Source organism: Xiphophorus maculatus, chromosome 3, assembly GCF_002775205.1.
Source record: "Xiphophorus maculatus strain JP 163 A chromosome 3, X_maculatus-5.0-male, whole genome shotgun sequence".
Taxonomy (NCBI): domain Eukaryota; kingdom Metazoa; phylum Chordata; class Actinopteri; order Cyprinodontiformes; family Poeciliidae; genus Xiphophorus; species Xiphophorus maculatus.
In genome coordinates this window covers 20,770,754-20,793,399 of record NC_036445.1, presented here as the reverse complement: position 1 = coordinate 20,793,399, position 22,646 = coordinate 20,770,754, and the positions used below count along the sequence as shown (strand labels likewise).

Here is a 22,646-nt window from a genome sequence, read left to right as displayed (position 1 = left end):
GAACATGCAAACTCCATGCAGAAAGACCCCGGGCCGGGAATCGAACCCAGGACCTTCTTGCTGCAAGGCAACAGTGCTACCAACTGCGCCACTGTACAGCCGATAATAATTCATTGAGATTAAAAATCTCAAGAACACGAATGTCCTGGGTTTAATAGCAGCAGAATTTGCAGGTAATTTGAGGTTCGAGCAGTCCATTATTTTGAATGGGTCTGAGTTTGGGTTTAAAGAAACTCAATGTTTTAATTTGTGTTTGGAATCGCAGTTATTGTTGGAACCTGCAATTGTCAAAATTACAGCCATTCAGCAATTTAAATGCCTCAAAATGAATGTAACTCCTGTTAAGTTAGCCTTTAAAGCACTTTGCATTTAAAAGTTAAAAGGTAATTGACACATCCTGTTACAGATATAAAATAAACATGTTTTTGTGTTTGTTTGTTCTTTTGCTTGCTGCAGGTGTTTCTGCTCTCGGTGTGCAGTTTGCTAAACTTCATTTGGGGCTCAAGCATTTAAACTTTTCCAAAACCTCAATCTCACCCAAAGGTATGTGCAATTTTCCAGTTACACAGCTGTGGCAATAGAGAAGACAATGTGTTGTTTGTAATGAAGCTGTGTTTTGATATAGATAAAATTGTAGTGTTTTGTGATTATTTTATTTTGAATTGTTGCTGTTTTGATTTCCCTTAACACCAGATACAATTCATATCTTTCATTAGTCTGATTGCATCTCCAGCTGACTTGCTGCTGAGACTTATTACAGCACTAATAGAGTCAAGATGAAAAAGGAAGGAGAAGATTTGCGTTCACAAGCTGTTAAGTAGCGTATTGTGTATTTCTATCTGCATAATGAGTGTTCTCTGGTGCGTTTAACTTTAGTTAATTAAACTAAACACCGTTTTACATAATGGGAAGTCCTTTCACTCATCAAAATGGGATGAACATACAACAGAGAGTTTAGAAAGAATAAATGTGTCTGTCATCAAACATTACATGCAGATTTCATTGCTGATGTTTCCCATCCCTGTTCTCAGTACCAGGCAGCCTGTCGGGATTCACTGCCAACATGTTCTGCTCTCAGGAAGTCGATAGAGCTATCATGTTTCCACTCTGAATGTTTGAAAGGTCCTGTGCTGCCTAAACTGTAGCCTGATTCTCTTGCCAAAGGCTCAGTCCATATTCTGTGGCCCCAGAGAATTAATAGCACATTTTAAATATCATTTTAACTATTTATTTTTCAACACGCTATATTCTTTTCCATCTGTCTAACTTGATCGGGAGAGTCTCGGGATTTATGACCTGACAGTCTGTCAGGACATCACTGCTGAAATTTGTCAAATCAGCTTGTCAGTCATGTGATGGACATGGCACAAATCAGAGGCTGAACACATAGCTGCATCTGGCTGCCATAGAAACAGCTTTTATTTTTCAAATATGTAAACCACTGGGCACTTTTGAAGTGATCCAATGATGCATTATCTGCAGAGACACCTTTCTGTTTTTGGAGTTTTTAAAAGTATATAATGTAAGAAAGTGATTTTGTGTTGCAGGACATTGACTTGCCTTTTGAAAACCATAAAAATTCAGAATCTTTTGTGTTAACAACCACACCCGTCTCCAGCCTTCACCTGCTTCTCATTTCCTCTGTCATTTCCTTCAAAATGATTTCAGAAATGTCAAGTGAAGATTTGAGCATAGTGATAAAGCCAAACACTACAGGGCTGTTTATCTGTGTGTGTTTGTGTGTTTGCTTGTGTCTGTTTGGGCTTTAGGGGTGAACAGCCTTTGCCAGTCACTGAGTGCCAACCCATCCATCGCCAGCAGCCTAGTCCATCTGGACCTCTCAGGAAACATGCTCCGAGGAGACGACATGCAGGTGAATAACCCTCCCACTCAAGCTGGATCACTAAATATATGTGTCAAAAAGAAAACAAATATTAATACATTAGTAATACCTAGCATGTTGGAAAACGCTCAGTGACTTGTGTGACCTGCATATAAGAAGTGCATCTGTTCTTTCTCTGGACAAGTCCACAGTAGTAACACCAGACACAAGAACAAAGTTTTGGAAAGAAGTTAGGTGCATGTTTGAGGGAAAAAAAGAGAATGGATAAAATATAGTTAACCATTTTCTCTAAAAATCAAAAAATACAACATTTTGCTTCTGTGTTATAAAAGAACACAAAGCAAATTCACTAGTATTCAATGTGATTTAATTTTGAGAAACTGGAACTGAGCATAGTACAATGAACTGTTCTTGCTTGTGTGTATGTGACAGACATGATGCATGCTTTTAAAAGTCATTACCAGTACAATTGGAAAAAGTATGGTATACATTTGTATTCAGCTGGCAGTCACAGCTGACAGCCCTTTGTCTCTACAGCTAGAAACTGAGATTTGCTCCCATTCTTATTAGAAAATACAGAACAAGTTGGTTTAGGTTGAATTGAGAGCATATGAAGAACACTTATCGATGTTTGCCACATATTGGTAAGTAGATTTAAATTTAGACTTCAACTAAACAATCCCAACACATGAATGTGCTTTGATCTGATTGTATGTTTAGAGTCTTTCTTCAACTGGATGGTGAATTTTCACACCAGAATAAAGTCTTTTGCAGCCTGTAAACCGTCTCATTCCACTTTATATATTCAGCTCCATCCATCTTTCCATCAACTCTAAACAATAGTGAAAAAATATCCCACAGTGGGACGATGCTTGATGGGGAGGTGCTTTTTTTTGTTGTAATGTACAGTGTCCGTTTTCCACCAGATAAAACATTTTAATTTTTGGCCTATTTATTCTTGTTCCTAGCATTTCTACAACTTCCTCGGTCAACCCAACAGCCTGGCAACACTAGACCTCTCCAACACAGACTGCACACTGGATCAGGTGAGGCTGCATGACTAACAGAAAGTAGCTAGATAAAATGTATTCGTATTGAGCAAATATTTCCATCGATCATAACAGAATTTCATAGCAGAACTTACCCCTAAAACTTTCAGCATTTCTTTCTGTAAACCATAACCTGTGGTTAGGGTTGTAGCTACGTGGAAAATGACCTGCTGGCCAATGAATAACTTTGTAGTGGGAGGTGTAATCTAATTTTGCACACCCATTCAATTTGTTGTTGCAGGTCACTGCACGATGAAGTGGTCTGAATAGTGTTGGTGATATATTGATGTGGGTCTGAGAGCCAGCCACGGCTTATTGATTGGTTTGAGATGTAGCCAGCTGTCATACATTCACTGAAATTATCGATTAAGCCTGAAATCATATTTTGTCGTTTCACAGTCAGATGGAAATGTGGACAAATAAAACCGTTTTACCATGAAAACTGCCCACATGTTCAAACTCGCTGTCATTTGAACACCACGTTGCAGAGACCATTGCAGTTATGTGAAGGTTTTGTTGTGTTTCAGGTTTGCTCAGCTCTGCTGCGAGGCTCAGCTCAACACCTCTCTGTTCTCAATGTGTCCAAAAGCATCTTCCCTCACAGGTGAATAAATATCAACATTTTAGTAGCTTGAACGGAATGAGGAAATTTGTATGTTCCAAATGTTTTGTGAGTACTTGGGAAACGAGTGAGTTAAAATAAAAGCTGGCCAGATCAATACTAGAGGAACAAAGTCTGTTATTTCCTACTTTGATAGAAATATTTGGGCCTTTTTGATAAGGATTTATGAGTTGGTTACAACTAGACAGCTGAAGGTCCTAGATAGAGTATCTGGAATATGTTTTAATGTGATCTCAGTCTGGAATAGTCTGTATTTTATCATTCTTTGTTGTTCTGGCTGTTGTGCTGTCTTTGAGCTGGTAGAGATATCCAGGGTTCCTACACAATCTTGAAATGTATGGAAAGGTTTTCCATTCTAATTTTAAAGTTCTGGATATGTATGGAAAATAGAAATCTTATTCCTTTCTTCCTTTTTCAAAAACAGACATTTCTAATAATGCTTTATTATCACAGTGGTTTTCACATTTACTTTTAATCAGTGATGTTTTTTTTTTACTTTCAGACTACATGTACACTGATTAAATATCTAACCAGACCAAACAGATTTTGGTTGTCAAACTTCAAATGCATGTTGAACTACACTTGAGGTTGTTGGTCTAAAATGTCATAAATGCCATGAATCTCATTATTTTTGCAGCTTCCTTTACAAATCACAGGTACAAACTGCATCTCATAGAATGTGAATTTAGTGTAGAATACACCAATCCTTATCTGAAAAGCCCAAGAGTTGTAGATCGTAGTAAATGGGTAATTCAGGTTAGATTGCAAAGTTTTTTAAACTTCAGTAAAGTTTTAAATTTTGTGATTAAAAAAGTGTTTGAAGCCTGGATGGGGTTTTTTTCTGTATAGAACTGTATACTGAGAATTTTTTGCTGTTTTTCTGCTTTTTCTACTTCCACTGTCCATATCACAGTGAGCATGTTAGTGTATGACACCTGCTGGCTACCAAGGAAAATTACATCATACATGCAAGGGAAAGTACCCATGTTGTATGGGGTTTGTGCTTTTGCCAACCTGCAATGTTTCTCCGTGTTTTTCTCTCTGTGTCCTCATATTTTGCAGCTTTCATTTATTAAAATTCTCATGGTATAACTGTTTGTGGAGCTCAGATAGATGTTTTTTTGTAAAAGACAAATTAAATACACTCTGGGTCACGGGTGTCTTCTACATGAAAAGAACATCGAAATATTGATGCTGGTTTAAATTGTAGGTCATACTGATTTTATTTTGTTTGTTTTCTTTTGGGTTGCACAGGAAAGGCAAAGAGGTGCCTCCATCATTTAAGCATTTCTTCAGCAGCGCCACGTCTCTCAGCTCCATCAATGTGTCGGGAACCAAGCTGCCGCCAGAGGCTCTCAAGTGAGACAGAAATTCATTCACGAGTTCATATTCATTCCCTTACGTCTCAGCTGAAATTCTTTAAGATGATTCTCAAAAAATGTATTTCAAACAAGCAACTTCTACTTTTATCAGCATCCCTGGTAATGATCTACGCCTTTTAAATTCATCTTTTATTAAAGTGGCATTTTCACTCTAGAATAAATACATGTGTAACTCAACCTTTGTTTAGTTTTTAGGTGAATTGTGTGTACCACACTAATTGGTACCTCTACCGTTAAACTTTTTGCAATTCTTTTTTGTAATTAAGCACTTCTTGTGTGTTAACATGACAAAAGATTGGATCAGAAACTCCATACTGAACAGATTTTTTTTTAATCAATGGGTGTTTTTTTATTATACAACAACGTTTTTAAACAAAAATCCTGATTCATAAACACTAATATTAAGTTGACGCTGTAAATATTCAATTTCCCTTGTTCTGTATATTAAAGTTATTGCATTTTACATTCACCATGTAAACTTTGAACAGAGCACTTCTACTTGGCCTGGCCAGTAATCCCAGTTTGAAGGATGTCTCACTGGATCTCAGCTGCTGTGAGGTAAGACCGTTTTAAGACCCAGCGCACAATCACTCTCATATTCTACATGAATTAATTACCTGTTTATTTGCTCAGTTTGTGTCAATAAAAACCAGTCTAAATGATGGGTGCACTAACACGTCCATATGAGGAGAGCTTTTTAGATCCATTTGAGAATATTGGTGCTCAATCACATAATTAAACCTGACTAGTTGATGTAAACTTTGTTGGATGAATCAGAACACTCAACCATTGGGACCAAGGTTTGTATTTTTTATTGCACTCTCCTCTTTTTGATTGCTTCTGTTAGCTTAAGTTTTGTGATTCCAGTTTTCATCAATTTCGAAGTATTTCTCATCCAATGCGATGGAGCTTTTAGGATGCACTTGAAAACCACTTGACAGGCCAGTGGCAGTGCCAAGAGGCAGCATAATGGACTCGTTGGCATACAGCAGGGAGTGGGTGATGGAGGAGGCGGGAAAGAGAGGAGGGGGGTCCAGTTTCCCTCTGTTTCATCACAGGATGCACTAAGGCTTGCTGCCATCTCCTCTCTCCCTTGTTTGAACAGAGACAGATTGCTGCAGAACATAATGACTAAAGATAGCTCATGAATACAAATTATACAGGATGTCTTCTTCTAAAAATCTTCTCCAACTGAATCTTCGGGGTGAAATGATGCCTTTTCAAAGCCTGTAATGAACCGTTCGACAGAGGCGGCCCTGAGCTGCCCTGAGTGAGCAAAACGGTGTGAAAAATCCAGCCTTTCTGCTACTCCCTGCTGAGCATGTTTTGCATGCCAGTGTGTTTGTCTTTGATGAGTTTTGTATTTGAACACAAGAATGATCATTAAGCATCTGTGGGTTTCGTTGCTGGTAATTGCTGGCTTGGCTTTGACTTGGCTTTGACATGCTGTTTTCTCCTCCTAATGCTTCTGTAAGCTTGGGCATTGTGTAAGTATCTATGCGCTCAATCTTATTTATGAATGTCTCATTCTTCCCTCTTTTTTGCACGTCTGCTTCAGCACTTTCTTCTCCTGCCGATCATAATTTATTTTTTTACATCTTAGACAAAAGTATTTATATGAATAAACCACAACTTTGTAGCAAATTTCCCATATCTGGATTTTGTAAAACTAGGACTTGCCCCTATCAGTTTTATTCTGACTTCTCTAGTAACTGTAATTTAGAAAAAAAACATTCAAAAGGTTTTTCCTAGTTTTTATATGTTGAATAATCATGGCAAAACAGTGTGTGAGAGAGGTAGTTAATAAAAAGTTTCCATTTTAGAACAAATGTGTGTAGGATCTGATACACACAGCTAACATATCTGTGCATGTTCTCTGAATATCTGCCAAAGTCATGCTCTCTTTCCCCTGGTTGCATGTTGACTGGCCCACAGACATGTCTTAATATCATAAATAACTGTTCACTTTTACACGCAGTGTTTTCCATCTCTGACCTTGCACTTTTACTCCTCACTGGAACAGAGCAGTTTTGTTGTTAGTCCTACATCGTACTGGTTAAGTATGATGTGTGCACTGATCATAAAACGGTCTGACGTTTTAGTTCCTGACACGTCACAAGTTGGGGACAGTCAGGCTTAAAGTCGACTATCTCCAATCTCACCATTTAATTTTTTTTTGCACATTTTTATGTTTTATGTGTTATTGAAATGTGTACAAACATTTACTCTTTAGTGAACTTATAAAACTTTGCAATATATGTTATAAGTCTCCTAATAACACATTAACTCTCCCTGCCTTTTTTTGTTTTTCTTTTCAGCTTCGTTCGGGTGGTTCTCAGATCCTTGAAGGTTGTATTGCAGAGATCCCAAACATCTCCAGTCTGGATCTTTCAGATAATGGTGCGATGGCAACGCCTATGCTTGTGTACTTCTAAGTCAAAAATCACCAAAGATGTTTGAAAAACATCAATAAAAATGTAATAATCTCTCTGTTTAGGCTTGGACTCGGAGCTGTCCACTCTTCTTGTTTGGTTAGCCAAGAACCGCTCCATCAAACACCTGTCTTTGGGAAAGAACTTCAACAACATCAAGTCCAAGTAAGCATGCAGGAGGAGGGGTGGGAATATGAATTTTGATAGTGGAGGTATGACTGATTAGGATTAAAATAAACTTGACATAAAAATTTGATCTGATTATTTTTTCTCTCTGACATTCAACAGTGAAGGGACAAATGGTCTTTAAAAACATACTAAGCACAGTGACAGCGAGATTTATTTGCTGCAGCTTTAGCAGCAAAAAAGCAAATAAATCTACAACATGTTTACTACAACATGAATTATTAATTATTACAAGTTCATTTTTCTTGTCACCTAGCATAACCCAACAAGACTTGCTGCACTGCTTGAAATGAAGCGTGGTTCTGCAAAGGAGGCTACATTTCAGATTTTTGTTTTTAAAAATAATTATTAGTGCACTTTACAATTATGTGCTAAATTATGTGGGAGTTTTCACATAAAATACACAGAAATTTTGTGTTGTAACATGATGAAATGTAGAAAAAGCTCCAACTTTTGTTAAAACTGCTGCATTGCACTGCTTGTAAAAGAAAAAAAAAATCCCCAATTTTTTCCCTCCCTCTTGTCTTGTTTGTATTAGAAACCTTGCTCCAGTACTGGATGGCCTGGTTCACATGATTCAAGAAGAGGAGTCAGTAAGTATTTAATTTCTCCACCCTCTTCTCTGTGAGTCATGAGTGTAGCTTTGTGCACCGATCGATAATGCTGAAGTGAAGCCATAAAAGCACAGGTTTTGTGTTGTGAGTGTGTAACCTGCCATGTCAAGGAACTGTTACGCTTGATGAGCCCTTCTCCCTATGGAGACTTAAAGAATTAGTCTAACCTTTCACAGTCCCTCTATCCATCTGCTTTGTCTTATCTAACCTTGTAATGAGAGCTGTAACAGGTTTTACTCTGGTGTCTGCTCTTCTTTCTCCGCCTCCGTGATGGATTGATGGTCCTTCTGTGCAATGAGTTCAATTTCTCTCTTGGTGCTTATGCAGCGAGGGTGCAGGTGCATAATTAGTGTTGAGGGGGGGGGTCATTTTACTGGTATTTTAGCTGGCAAAACTACACAGAAACTAAAATGGATGGAAAGTGAATTAATATGGTTAATGGAAAGATGTTCAGTGTGTGAACATCAAGAAAATGTGGATTTTTTAAAATAAAGAATAATTATAGCAATGACCAAATAAGAGAGCACTTATTTCTTTTTTTGTATGTGCAAGTTGCACTTTTTTGTTACTGCATTGTACAAGCAGTTAACAACCAGATCTTACATTGAAGTGATTGCTTGTTGAGATAAAATGCTTGTGTGGCTTTTGGAAAATTATACAGTTAAATACATTGTTGCACACATAGTTATTGTTTTATTTCAGTGGTATGTTTTTGCATGTGCAGATGCTGCCTGAAGCTGATGCACATTATTGTCAGTAACACAAAGTCCTGCACCGACATGAACTGAATTGCCACATGGAGAGGAAGAAGCCGTTACTCCAAAGCTAACATCAAAAGACAGATTACAGTGTACAAATGCACTTGAGGGACAATTGCTTTATTTGGGGGTTACATTTGATCCCATAGCAGTATTTTTGTTGTTGTGTTGCTCACTTTTGTATTTTTTTTTTTTTACTTTTGAGAAAACTCCAATTTGTACCATCAACTTTAAAATATAAAAATTTTCCATTGCTACAATGTTTTTTAAAAGGGAATTATTGTAGAGACAACACCTCAGTGAGTATTAATCTGCATTGCCATGCTGACTTTATAGGTACTGCCAGTCTGTCATGTGAGTGCAGTTCTCATTCTCTTAATATGATCTTGTGCTGCAAAATATTAGGAAACCTTGAGAAATTACAGGTGAAAATTCCTACGTATAAAAGGACAGTGAAAGTCTATCTAAAGGGCCAAAACAAATTTTATTATTTGGCACCTGTAATATTTTAGCCTACTACCTACTGCCTATTCTTTCCCAAGCAGCTTTTTCAGACAGAGATATTGTGATTTGATTCATTGTTCTCTGTCTTCCCCTCCTCCTATCGTTCCTTCCCCTCTACCCCAGCCCCTCACCTCTCTGTCTTTAGCAGACTCCAGACTCAAAAGTGACCTAACCATCGTCCTCAATGCCCTCGGCAGCAACTCCACGCTCACCAGGCTGGACATCAGCGGCAATGCTATGGGGGACATGGGAGCCAAGATGCTGGCAAAGGCATTGCAAATCAACTCGAAACTCAGGTGACTCCCAGGGTGTTCAGGAACAAAAGACCATCCCACATGTCTGTCAGCTTTGGACTCATCAAACTATTCCTTCTACATGCAGTGACCAATCAGCTAGCTTCCCATAAAATTTTATTGTTAAAGGGGTTATTGATAAGCACAATAAAACAGTATGACAGACTTAAATACATGGTAACAAACTCAGAATGTTACACTGACTAAAAGATACAAGTGAATCACAACTCAAGTTTTAGTTGAATTACGCTTATGTAGCATGCGCTTTAGATAACTTCCATGCTTCAAAATCCATATGTCCATTATTTTTTGTGATAATAGAGTTGTTTGTTTTTGTTTTGTTTTTCCACAGGACTGTAATCTGGGATAAAAACAACACCAGCCCTCAGGGCCTTCAGGATGTAGCAACCGCTCTGGAGAAGTAAGTAGTACTGTAAAATCTTTTTATGCACCAATCATGACAGCTTAACGTTTTCACTGACAGATTTACTCATGACTACAATTAGCAATGTGCATCTTGACATAAAGCTATCCTAGATTAAGAATTAACATATTTGACATGGTTACACTGAGCCTGTGCCTACATGTTATGAGTAAAAACGTGTATTTAAAAAAATGCACAGCAAGTGAAAAGATGAACATCACTCAGCTTTTCTACCTCTTACCTAGGTTAAAATATCTGTGTTAGCTGTTACAGCAGTGATTTCTTCTACATTCATGCTGAGCAGAAAGAAAAATAGAGAAACTTATAGACAGGAAGGAGGGAAAATAAAGGAAGGCAGGGGAGAAAAAGGCAAAGTCTCAAACGGGGAACTGTCAGATGACAAAATACAACCTATGAGGGAAAAGGGAAACACATCAGAGTAAGAAAAACATCAGGACTGAAAAGATCAGATATCGGCTTTTTGATGCTTCTGTTTAAATGTTGAATCTTCCCAAGTGGCTGCATTTATTTCTGGGACAAGCATCTGAGCTCTTGGTGGCTGTTCAGATGCAAGCATGTCCTCCCTTTGCAGCTCTGATTCTCCCAGCAGTGTGTCGCCCCATTTCCCCTTTGAGTTGCTGGGTTGCATTATTCAAAGGATGATGTCTTTTTTTTTTCTTTTTCCTTGTCCCTGATCATGATTCTGTGCAGCAGTCGTGTGTTTTTATCCATTCATTTAATGCTCTTCTGTCTCTGCAGCTCTGCTCATTCATTCCAGATTTATTTCAGAAGTTCTGCGAAGAATGTCAAATTTATGCTTGTTTTAGAAGAAGCTTTGTATTTTATCGAGATCCTATTCAGACTGGAATTTAAGTTAAATAAATTCACAAGTATGAAAAAAATATATGAATATGAGAAGTTATATGTTTAATGACTTTTCGCCCTGGGCCGTTGTCCAAATGTATTCATCGTTTATCCATTTTGTCCATCCTGTCTGTCTGTCCTTTTATCTATTTTTTCATTCAGCCATTCCTAATTTCTTTATACATCCAGATGACTGTTGAACCAATAAGTATGTTCCTCCATCCACTTTATGGTTTTATAGGATCAGTTTTAAAAGCCTCACCTCTGTAGAAATATCTGGCATTCATATTCTCACATTTATTTTCATTAACAAATGAACTGGGAGCTCTTAAAGTATAACATTTTATTATGATAAATGTATGTAAACCCTGTTTTACTACCTATGAATTTTAGCAATGCTTATACTTTTGTTTACTTAAATTAACTACAAGTAGATATAGTCTATGTAATCTTTTTTTACAGTGTCAGAAAACTTTTTTTTCTTTTCTTGTAAGTCTTTACATATTTTTCTCTTCTTGCATAATATAAACTCATACTGGAATGAAATGCTCTGTGTATTGCATTAGAAATTTTACCATTCGCTTCATGCCCATCCCAATCATCGATGCCTCGCAGGCCCTGAAGGCCAGCCCTGAGAAAACAGAGGATGCCTTGCTAAAGGTACAGTACAGGTTACTTAAATTCTTCTTTTTTTCCTACCTCATTAAAACAAATCTGTAAAATCGACAAAACACCGACTCTATTTTAGATTTTCATGACCAGTGTTTATAAATCAGACATTTACTGTTTTTTTGTTTTTTCGTTGCAGATTGAGACGTATTTATACAGGAATCATGAAACCAGAAAGTACCTCCAGGAGCAGGCCTATCGCCTTCAGCAGGGCATCGTAACCACAACCACTCAGCAGGTGAGTGAGCACAAATAGACAAAGACAAGGAACTACACTGTGCACTGTTTTAAGTTTGTTTTTTTGTAATTCCACAATGATGCCATAGATTGATTTTTAAAAAGTTTTGGACCTTCATTGGTTTCTGTTCTGAACAATTTGTCTATAATGGGGATATGACTGTTTGTTAAATGCAAATAAATGCAACTGTTATGGTCTTGTTTTCCAGATGATAGACCGAATTTGTGTCAAAGTCCAAGACCATTTGAACTCACTGAAGAACTCCGAGGCTGACGCCATCTTGGAAGACGTCAGATCAGCGGAAAATCTCATCAAAGATGCAAGAAACTCTAAAACGGTGAGGAAACGTGCAATAATTTCAGCTGCACACTTAGTGTTTTGGGTTTTTTTTGTCTTTTACTTTCTATAAAAAATACTTTACATAAGCAGTAGCTTATTCAAATGACTCTAATTTTAAGGTGTAACTCTAATGTGATTCAGCACATTAGATCACTGCAGCCTATCTTAAGAATGAATGAACATGTTTGTGGCACTGCTGTGAATACTGACTTCTCTGCATGATCCTAGCTGCTCCGTAACCTTTACCACCTTGGATCAGCATCCAGAGAGGAGCTGAACAGTTCATCAGCAGGTCCCATCCAGGAGAAACTGGAGTCCATGGCTGGAGAGGTCACCACCGTCATGGATCAGCAACTCCAGGTGGGATGTTTGGGCTAAGCATCTGGGGGAAAAAAATATTTATAACCACTGGAAACTAAACAAAATTGGCATAATCGTTTTGTGATGTGGTTGGGGCTTTCAGTCTCTGCTAGAGTCCATGATGGACACTGCGGAGTCTCTGTGTCCACATGTGATGAAGAGGGGAAATCTTCGTCCAGAGTTGATGAAGGCAAGCTCAACTAAGATGGTTGTACCTAAATGCTTTGTCACTCAAACCCTCCTGGAGCAGTCAGGGGTGGATATTATCAACAAGATCAGGTCTGTATCTCCACTACACTGGCTTTGAATGCTTTTTTTTTAAATCTTTATATTGACTTTTTACCTTCTCTCATCTTCTGAAATTACTCAGTGAAGTGAAACTGAGTCTGGCCTCCTTTCTGTCGGATCGCATCGTTGATGAGATCTTAGAGGCTCTCTCCACATCACAACTCACACTGGTAAGAAGACACCAGTTTACTTCATCTTGCCACAGCTGGAGGAATATATCAAAATAAAACAAATCCAGAGTCAAGTTGATGAGATTCTTAAATTAACACCTCATGTTTGCTACTATTATTCATGCTCAGGAAAGCCGAACCCTGCCTACAGTCTCTCTCTGGTTTTTCTCCTAACTGGTCTCATCAGGCAGACCATCTTGTGCAACGAGGACGCCGCTTGGTGCAGCAGGAGTCTATGGATCAAGACGTGCCTGAGGAGAAAATTCCTAAACGGGCATCGGCTGAGATACTAGAGGCAGAAAGGCTTGAGGATCTGGAAACATGCATGGTAGGTGACCACTTTGTTTTTTGTGGGTAAACCAGTCCACTGGCCAGCACTGGACACAGAGGATTCTATTAAATCCACTTTTTTTCTTTGTACCGTTTATTGTATTTTTTTTAATTATTATGAATTGAGGTTTCCTTTCACATCTTTGTGCAAATAATTTGTTTTATATTGTGTAAAGTTGTAAAATGTCAGTGTACCTCTCTCAACACATTTTTATTTTATACTTTGGCTTTATTACTACCTTGATCTTTTTTTCCTCTGAAGTGTTTTTTTTTGTAATATATTTCAGGAAGTGATCTGACTTTTAGCTTGAGTCATTTTTATCGTTTTTATTTTATCTAATTTACTTTGGTGGCATTTTAATTTGTGAAACTATTTGAATGACTTCACAGGGAAGCCTTAGTGCAGCACAGTCTCCTGTCATCTGTCGTTTTTCTATAGTACTTGTGCCCATAACTATATTCACCCCTGCTCTTGATCCAGTTTCTTCCTCTTCTTCCACTTCTCTTGCTGCATGAGTTTTTCATTTTCCTCCTTAAACCTTATGGTGTATTATTTTCTCTTCAATCTTCTCTTCTGTTCCTTCCTGCCCTTTCTACCTTTGCTCCTTGGAGATTCTGTGCTGCACCAGCGTAAGTAACGCAGGACTGCCCCTCTCTACACTCCTTTCTCTCCCGTTTTTATCTTACTTTGTTTTTCACCTCTCTTCAATGTGCTTGCTTGCTGGACAGTCCTCTGTGGCTTCTAAGCTGCTCTGTGTCATCTGCTTAAAACTCTGTACAGAAAATGCACTTTATTTGACTAACGGTAATTTGTTCTTCTTATCATCTTGTTGAATAATAGATTTCATTAACCTCCGCACTATTTTTTTTGTCACACTGCTCTGTTCCTCTTCATGAAGTGCACCATTTGTCGCTGTCACTATGTGAATGTGGGTCAGAATCAAAATGGGATGCATTAAGAAGTCACTATGAACAGAGAGCATGTTATGATCCAGAGATATATCCCAGTTCAGTCACTTAATATTCCATTATTATCCAGTTCTTAGTGTTTTAAGATTTGCACACTGTGAAATTACAGTCTTTTGTTGGTATTTTTGAAGTTATGCGTTTTTATAATAATGACCTGCAAAACTGCTCAGGTTTTTGGGAGGAATGTTTTACACATATTATAATATTCTGACCTCTATCAGTTGTACAAATAAAAGACAGAATGTTACAACACACTGCCAGGCAGTCTACAAAGAAAATGAAAGTTCATGATGATGTGTTTGTAGCTCTGTGTTTTGGTGGATGAGAATACATGCTTTTATTGTTTTTGATTTATTTTTAATTTGCACAAACTTAGTGAGCTTAATGGACTTCCACATGCATTGTACTAGAAATGCTTGCTTGTTAAAAACCACAAAGTTTCTTCCTGCTGTTGAGATGTATGACTAATTTCTGCTGTTCTCTTCAGATGACTCCTAAGTCGAAAAGGAAAAGCATTCACAGCAGAATGCTGCGGCCTGTGTCTCGTGCCTTTGGTAAGTTGTTTCGTTCTTAATTTAACTTTAATGTATCAATAAAATTTTTTGAAATAAGCTTAGACACAGTGCTGGTGCTGTCAATAGCTACAAATCCCATATAGCTTGTAATGTGTTTTTTGCTAAGGGACTTTCAACTAAATGCTATATTTTAGCATTTCATTTAGATTTGATCCGCAATACATTTATAGCTCCATCCATCTTATTTTCAAATTTTATTTAAGTTGTTCCCTTGTATGATAATTTCAGCCTGAAGCAAAGTTCAGATAAATCAAAAAGCACAAAATTAATGAGATCAATATCTTTAATGAGCTTATTTTAACTTCTGAGCAGTTAAGTTGCTCCTGAGTGTTTTATTAGTAACAATTGTTTGGTGTATGAGCTTATTAAAGTTAATGGAATGACAAATGTGTTTAAGAATCTTATCAAAATTCAAACCTGCAGAGATGGAGTTTGATCTCGATAAGGCCCTGGAGGATGTTCCCATCTACATGGATGACGCCTCCACTTCGTCCCAAACTCCTCCCACTCCGTCTGTAGGTGGGCCCAAAGCGGAGCAGCGTCCGACCGGAGCGATCGCAGAGCTGCCGTCTGAGGAAGAGAAGAAACTGCAGCATTTCACCAAACTACGACCGCGAAGGAACAAAAAGATGCATTCTAGTAAAGTAGCTGTAAGTAAAACATTGCTTCTCTTTTACGACTTAAATACTAGTCAAAAGTTATTAAGTCATTGTCAATAATTTAAGTTGTTGGCCTTGCAAGTGCTGAAATAAACAGATAAGAGTAGATCATTGATATTGGATTTTTCTTCTTTTTGCTTTTGGTCTTTCAGCAAATTAACAGCACTCCATCTCAAGATGGCGGCGAACAAAATGGTCTGATGGGCAGAGTGGATGAAGGAGTGGATGAGTTTTTTTCTAAGAAAGTCACGAAGATGGATTCAAAGTGAGAAACTACTGAAAAAAATGACAAAATAGTTCAGATAAACGCATTTCCATTTTGTTAAATATGAACATATTCTTATATTGTATTTGATCATCTATTTAGTTTTGACTTTAACATTCTATGCTTCCTCTACTGCCTCTTTTAAGACGGTCTTCGAAGAGCTCAGAATCTCAAGATGGAGAAAAGAAGAAGAGTAAAGGAGGATTTCTGAATCTCATCAAGCGATCCTCCAAATCCGATAAGTCTGATAAATCTGACAAATCAGATAAGTCAGAGAAAAGTCAAGCAGCTCCAACATCCTGTGGTGCGCCCGCAGCCTCTGCTGCAGCCTCAGCGATCCCAGAGGAGCCCTCCTCTCCAAAGGTGGCAGTCAGGAGCCCACCTCCTGAACCAAAGTCAAGGTATGGCTAACACCTGATCACACATAACGTGTGCCTCAGTTTCAACTCCTCTAACGGTGTCTGTCACCAATCCAGAGACTCCTCCACCCGCTCACAGCCCACAGACTACAGCAGCAGCTCAGACCGGTCCGAAGAACTGAGGACTCCGGACTCCATAGATGAACCCTGGGAGGGTTCAGACGGCAGGGGAAGTCCTCAAGGTGGGAAGAGGTACACTGGAGTGCAGATGATGGGAAGTGGCCTCTTGGCAGAGATGAAAGCAAAACATGAGAGGAGAGCATACAAGGTGAGCAACGTCAGGTGGAGCAAAACTCATGTGGTAGTTTAGAGAATAATAAAACCATCCATCCACTTTCTACAAGGAATTTTCCCTTTCTTTATTTTTTCTGTGCACACTAGTTTGAACACCTTGAGAACATATAAGTAATTAGAAATCTGAGTCTGGAAAACTATGACCTCAGTATTGTTTTATGTCACACAACACTCTTGACTTCAACCAGAACTTTTGCATAAAATGAATCTCTAATTCAATTTTTGTTGGCAAAATTACACTAATTGTATATTTTTCTTTGACTCTATATTTGAGCAGGACATTTTTTCCTCCCGATGATTTATTTTTTCTCAGCAATTCATCCCAATGTAATTCCCTGCATGTGCTTCCTGTTTGCAACATTATTATTTTTAGACTGTAGATAAATAGTCAAAGAGCTGCTCCAACCCTCTGCTTGTTCTAGCAGGTTTCTAGGTGTGTGTGCAGGTGAAATGGATAGCACTGTTTTCTGAAGAAAGGTCAAAGAGAGCAGGAGCTGCATCGTCTGTGTTTCACCATGTCTGTCATTTATCCTCTGAGATGCAGCTGTAAATTTTTGTTCTTTTAGAAAACTGCATTAAAGAGGAATATCTACATCTGTTTGTAACAGGCAGTGATTCCATATTTTGTCTTTGTGTCTTGTAGTCTTCCAGCCCTGACAGGCCTGACAGCAATGCAGCAGGTAAGCTATAAGGAGAATTTTATGATTAAAATTTAGCAAAGAAAACATTTGCTGTAGATCAAAGCATCCTCATGTCAGAATGGCCCAGTCGGCCCTGTGGGAAGACTTGAAAAGTTTTCAGTTCTTACAGCAGACAGTCTGACTGAAAAGAGTTTTAATGACCGTACAATGGAATGATTTACGAATGCTGAATACAAATGCACACCACACATTTTGAGTTTTGTAAATCCTTTTCAAATTAGGCTTTTTATTCTCAGAGTGGCACATAATTTTGTGCCACTCTGTAATACAATACATTAAAGTTTGGTTTGTATTGGGATAAAATGCGGCAACGTTCAGGAAATACTTTTGCAAGGAAATGTACTTAGATGGTTTTTGGTGGTGATTTCAAAGAGTTACTATTTTATCCTTTTTCTTTTTTTTTTTTTTGCATTTGTTGACAGCCAAGTCCCAGTCCTCAACTACTGAAAGCAAGACTTCCAGTTGTCCCACTAACAAAGCCAATGCTGCTGCTGCAGAAAAGTCCTCACCCCATAGTGAAGCCAAGTCTGAACCTTCCGCTCGTCCCAGAGCTACGTCTTCCTCAACTTCCCCTGCAGGACCAGTAAACCCTAAGCCACCAGTGCCACAAGGAGCAAAGCCAGCCCTGGCTGCACGGCCCACCATCCCCCAGAAGCCGAGGGCCAACAGCAGCAGGAGCATAGGTATGATACACAGTCTGCACAAGCTGTCTGCAGCCTTGCCAGGCTTTTTGAATCACTTTAAAAACAGACAAATTTTACAAAGGTATGTTTCATGCCTGTTTTTTCACATAGATGAGAGTTCAGCTTCCCCCATCGGCAGCGGCCATGTATCTCCCAAAATTCTGCCCTCCACCCTAAAAAGGACAATGTCAGAAAAAGACAAGGAGCCCATTCTGCAGACCGGAGTTTCCACCAATAAAAGCCCTCAAGAAGGTGAGTCGCAAAATCAGCTGAAAGCTTTCAGTTTCAAACACTAAATAATCTTAGCAGCCTCTTCTGAACAGTTTTAACTGTGTTAATCTAACAGAGTTAGTTCCCCTGTGACCTCATGTTGCTGCTCTGTGTCTAGCAAGTGACCAATGTGACTGGCAGATTCTGATTAAAACTGTATTTTATCTATTACGCATCATAAATCAGCAAAATATTTTTTTACTGTTTTTTTTTTTTGTATCGAGCAATCCTTAAAATCAGTTTTTACAGACCGTTGAACCTTGCATTTAAAAGTAACAAAAAGAACCCTTGCAAAAATAATTGGCTAATTTTAAACCTTGAAGCCTGATTATGTAGCGTTATAACATTTTGTTGTTTCACTTGTTAACTAAAATCTAAAAGGTTTTTTCGTGAATAAAAGCTTTCGCTCTGTAAAACATGAATGAAGCAGATCAGAATATAGATCATGTACTGAGGTACACACAGTAGTTGACAGTTCATTTTAGTTGGAAAAAACAGATCACTATACGATTTCAATTACTGTATTTATTTGATTAATGAAGACCGACATTAAAAGAAAAGGTGTGTTTGGGTTCCTTTCAATCGACCACAGTGACAGGAAGAAACATCAAATTTCGATCCTTGAATTGTTCTCCCATTTTCTCCTCTTGTCTTTTATTAAAGAATAGCGTTGAATTTATAAAATGGTAAATCGATCTTCGGAGAATAGGTCATAGAAATATGGCAAAATATCCATTTAAATTTATGGGATTTTGGCTTATTTTTCTTTTCTTTTCCATTTGTTCCAGTTACATTATTAATGTTATTTTATTGTGTCTGTTGTTTTCAGTGAAGTCAGCATCAGACACTGCTCAGAGATCCAGCCCTCACTGCACCAACACTGATGACCCAGGCTCCTTCAGAACCAAGGACAACTGTGCAAACACAGACAAAAGCAAAGCAACCAGAAAGAAGTCCTCGGACTCGGGGGAAGAGGCAGATAAGGACTTTATACTAATATGAGCCACTCACCAAGTCTCAGGCTCCTTTATATAAAATTAACTCCAAGGGAACACATCTCCCATGGTTGATTTTTACAATATGGTACATACCTGCAGGTCCAGTTTGACCACAAAGTACAAGTCAGACCTGGTAGGCATGAGCTGTAGAAGCAGAAACACAGTTTTGACCTTAATGCATGACCAATATGACCGCAGTGGATGCAGCACGCCTCCAAAGAAAAAACCAAAACTGTGCTTCATCTCATGAGAGCTTCCTTGATCCAAACAGTATTTTTCTCCAGATGTGCTGTCAACTTTACTCATCCTCACTTTTCTTACTAACTCTTCAGGGTCTAAGATGAATCATCAGGGTTTGGTCCTACTCACTTAGACCGTAAATAATAAATCATGAAGTGTAGTTAAAGTTTGAAATCTCTAAAAATAAAGCAAGGTGCTTTGAGAGAGTGTGATTATAACTAACTACTATTTTCTACTGCTTGCTGCGACAGCTTGACACCCAGGGACCAAACACAAGAATAACCGCCACATACCACTTCACTGTACTTGAAGCCAAACCATATTAGCAAATCAGGACCGTTTCTGATATATTTTTGATGGATTTTATAACACTCTGTTTTCTGTATGTGCTACTAAATAGGATTCAAAGTGACTGAAAATGTTATGCAATTTCCTTTTTTTATTATTTACAGGAATAAGCAGGTTTCAGCTGAGTGTCTCAGCAAAGACATAGATCAGAGATGTGTGGTTTACTTTATAAGTGGAACAGCTGCAGACTTATGCACACTAAGCAACAGTGTGTATTACTCCATGTGAAAGCTGGAGTGGCCATATGATGTGTTACTGCTTTGAGAGGACTGTGGTACACTTTGTCTTTACTGATAATCAGTATGGCTTCAGAACTGTTAAAAAATTGCTCTTTTATATTCAAACACTGTGGAAAACATAATTTTTTTTTAAATCTGGGAGAGGAACTTTGGGAATATATTTAAAGTGCAATAGAGAGCTATGTTTGGTTCTTTCTGGAGCATATCTGTAGTATAATTTCTTAAAAGAAGTTTTGAACTTTGTTTTTTGTTGTTATTTTTGTAAATAAATAACATTGAGAATTTGAATTGCTCCTAGAAAAACTTGAATCCCATTCATTAAAACTATGCTAGTGTTCTACATGTCCAGTGACAACAAGGAACTTACTGTAAAATAGGCCTGTTACATAAAGAAATCTCAATAGAAAAAGACAGTTCGAGACAGTCTTAGTTCTTTGTATAAAAGCAAAACACTGAAGGAACTCCAGCACACAAGTTTTTCGTAAAAGTCTGCCTCATTTTGCTTCATTAGATTAGCAATTTGAAAATGTTCTTAATTCTCCTTTATGCCTAAGAATTAAGAAATGCACAGAATAAAGGCGGCAATTGTACTGCTTGTTTAAAAAACAATAATGCACTGTGTGGGGTGAAAGTGAATTGTCGGTGGGTGTACATTAATTGTGTGCCATCAGTTTGGCCGTCAGGCCGATTCTCCTGTTTTGGTTTTAAGACGACACACCTGTTTCGCACTGCTGTAGCGTTTGACTAATTCTGAAAATGAATTTGTGTAATAAAAAAAGCTCTAGCGTAAATGAATGATGAATAACAGTGCACGGTTTACAATTGAAATATTTGATTGTTTTCTCAAATATTTCCATGCCATACAAACAGTATGGGATGATCATTATATTTCTGTTCTGCTATGTCATGATTGTTTTGGCTTAATTCTCAATTTTCTGTGACTATTGTGAATAAATAGAAACAAACAAGAAAACATAATTGTTGCTGGGATAAAAAAAACAGATTAATGAAATAGAGTACAATGCCAGATTTCCAGGGCACATGGCTGTATTTTTATTTTTTCTGTGTCTGCATTTGTGCGCATTCTGCCACTGTGTGAATGCATTTGCATGCAGCAAAGTGTACAGGGCTCCTAAATATGCAGCCTGAATCAGATTTTAATTACTGTCCATATCTGGGTAAATCTGGAAAATTGACAGAAAAGTTTGATAAAATCCAAAATTTCAGAAAACAATGACTTTTTCAGAGCTGCAATTTTTGATTTATCAAATTCAAACTTAAATTTTATTTAATTGAATGTTTTACTTTTTCGATTACTGCCAGAACCCAAGTCCAGTTTAAAACCTGACAAAAAGACTAGAAACAGGCTCCAGAGTCTAAATCCTGCTTCATATCTAAATATCAAGAAAGTTTCTTTCATTCCTATTTATTTTCCTCGAAAATTTGCAAAAGAAGAATAAAGAAAATGTTATCCCAGAACACAAATTTTGCTTTAAATGATCAAGTTTCATTAGTAAGAGTCAGATTTGTTTGTGCAGCCCTTTTTTTTCACTTTAAAAGATCCAGATTGAAGTCGGGGCCAGAGCTCTGACTAGTGCACCTTTCCCACATTGTGGTGTCTGATGATGTCCTTTTATGGCGTTACGGGGGGGCTTTCCTTTTCTTGTCACTCTTCACGGTTTACAGATATTATTTCTAGTGTATATAGTCAATCTGTCCTGGATGTACATGACTACAGAATCATCCTTTTTTGTCTCTGAAGTGTCTCTGGACACTAAAAATGACAGGATGCTTCTACATTGCATGTTGTTTAAATTTAATGCACTCATGTGTGCAGTTGCCATTTCTGAGTTTTTCTTTTTGCCGTAGCAGCAGCAGCACAATGCAGCAGAGTTTCTGTTGCATTGTAATGGAGACTGAAAATAAGTTGAGAATTATTCAACAACATGAGCGTCTGGTTCTTTCTGTTGCTGTTCAGTGTACAAACATGCCAGTACTCAATAGCATTCGGTCTAGACGTGCCAGTCTGTATGTGACTGCATGATGTGGCTGTGAGTTTTTCTGTATGTACATATGTGCTTTCTTGCATATAGGGCCCGTGTGTTTATGTGTGTGTAACATAAGTTCATGTGACACATTCACACGCCTATGTGAAAACATGAAATCCTACGTTGTTTTTGTACTAAGTGCACTACTATACTAGGGATCTGTTTGTAACTTATTTGAAATAAAATAAAGCAACTGAAGGCTGATGTTCTTTGTCGATTTTTATGTTTGTTGTCACTTTGAATGTGTTTTAGAAAATGAAACAAACTTTACCTGGGACTACATGATAGAAATTGAATGTTTGGTCATCTGTTTAACTAAATTGTTTCTTATTCTGTCATGACTTGGCATGTTTTAATCATCCTTGTGTTGGGAGTTTTTATGCAACTATTAATACTGATTAAAATTATTTTACATTCTGCTTCATGTTTTCATTGGTCTCATTTGGTACATTTCCAGTCAGCCTCTTAGAACTTATTTTGCTCTGCAGTGTAACAAAACCTCCACTAGATGGCGCATATGTTTTATACTGTAAAATCCGACATTAACAGACTGACTTACTGACATACAGAAGA

General features: G+C 37.8%; 1 protein-coding gene across 4 annotated transcripts in view; it reads left to right on the top strand.

The window, feature by feature from the left end:
* The window catches only part of LOC102229027 (F-actin-uncapping protein LRRC16A), a 53,766-nt gene extending 31,274 nt beyond the window's left edge, over window positions 1-22,492 (top strand). The window contains exons 12-40 of one of the 4 annotated variants that reach the window (XM_014474543.2): window positions 457-543; window positions 1,770-1,873; window positions 2,812-2,889; window positions 3,420-3,496; window positions 4,769-4,873; window positions 5,385-5,454; window positions 6,372-6,383; window positions 7,215-7,296; window positions 7,394-7,493; window positions 8,053-8,107; window positions 9,514-9,686; window positions 10,036-10,104; window positions 11,538-11,631; window positions 11,780-11,878; window positions 12,087-12,215; window positions 12,446-12,577; window positions 12,681-12,856; window positions 12,948-13,035; window positions 13,223-13,363; window positions 13,978-13,995; window positions 14,822-14,888; window positions 15,333-15,559; window positions 15,721-15,833; window positions 15,980-16,234; window positions 16,310-16,520; window positions 17,190-17,226; window positions 17,670-17,930; window positions 18,042-18,182; window positions 19,030-22,492. In XM_014474543.2, coding sequence (XP_014330029.1) covers window positions 457-543; window positions 1,770-1,873; window positions 2,812-2,889; window positions 3,420-3,496; window positions 4,769-4,873; window positions 5,385-5,454; window positions 6,372-6,383; window positions 7,215-7,296; window positions 7,394-7,493; window positions 8,053-8,107; window positions 9,514-9,686; window positions 10,036-10,104; window positions 11,538-11,631; window positions 11,780-11,878; window positions 12,087-12,215; window positions 12,446-12,577; window positions 12,681-12,856; window positions 12,948-13,035; window positions 13,223-13,363; window positions 13,978-13,995; window positions 14,822-14,888; window positions 15,333-15,559; window positions 15,721-15,833; window positions 15,980-16,234; window positions 16,310-16,520; window positions 17,190-17,226; window positions 17,670-17,930; window positions 18,042-18,182; window positions 19,030-19,202 — 3,374 coding nt within the window. In that variant the 3' untranslated portion in view covers window positions 19,203-22,492. The remainder of the gene's footprint in view (window positions 1-456; window positions 544-1,769; window positions 1,874-2,811; window positions 2,890-3,419; window positions 3,497-4,768; window positions 4,874-5,384; window positions 5,455-6,371; window positions 6,384-7,214; window positions 7,297-7,393; window positions 7,494-8,052; window positions 8,108-9,513; window positions 9,687-10,035; window positions 10,105-11,537; window positions 11,632-11,779; window positions 11,879-12,086; window positions 12,216-12,445; window positions 12,578-12,680; window positions 12,857-12,947; window positions 13,036-13,222; window positions 13,364-13,977; window positions 13,996-14,821; window positions 14,889-15,332; window positions 15,560-15,720; window positions 15,834-15,979; window positions 16,235-16,309; window positions 16,521-17,189; window positions 17,227-17,669; window positions 17,931-18,041; window positions 18,183-19,029) is intronic. The other 3 variants (XM_023331287.1, XM_023331288.1, XM_023331289.1) reach the window with 3 other exon arrangements.
* Window positions 22,493-22,646: the final 154 nt, after the last annotated feature.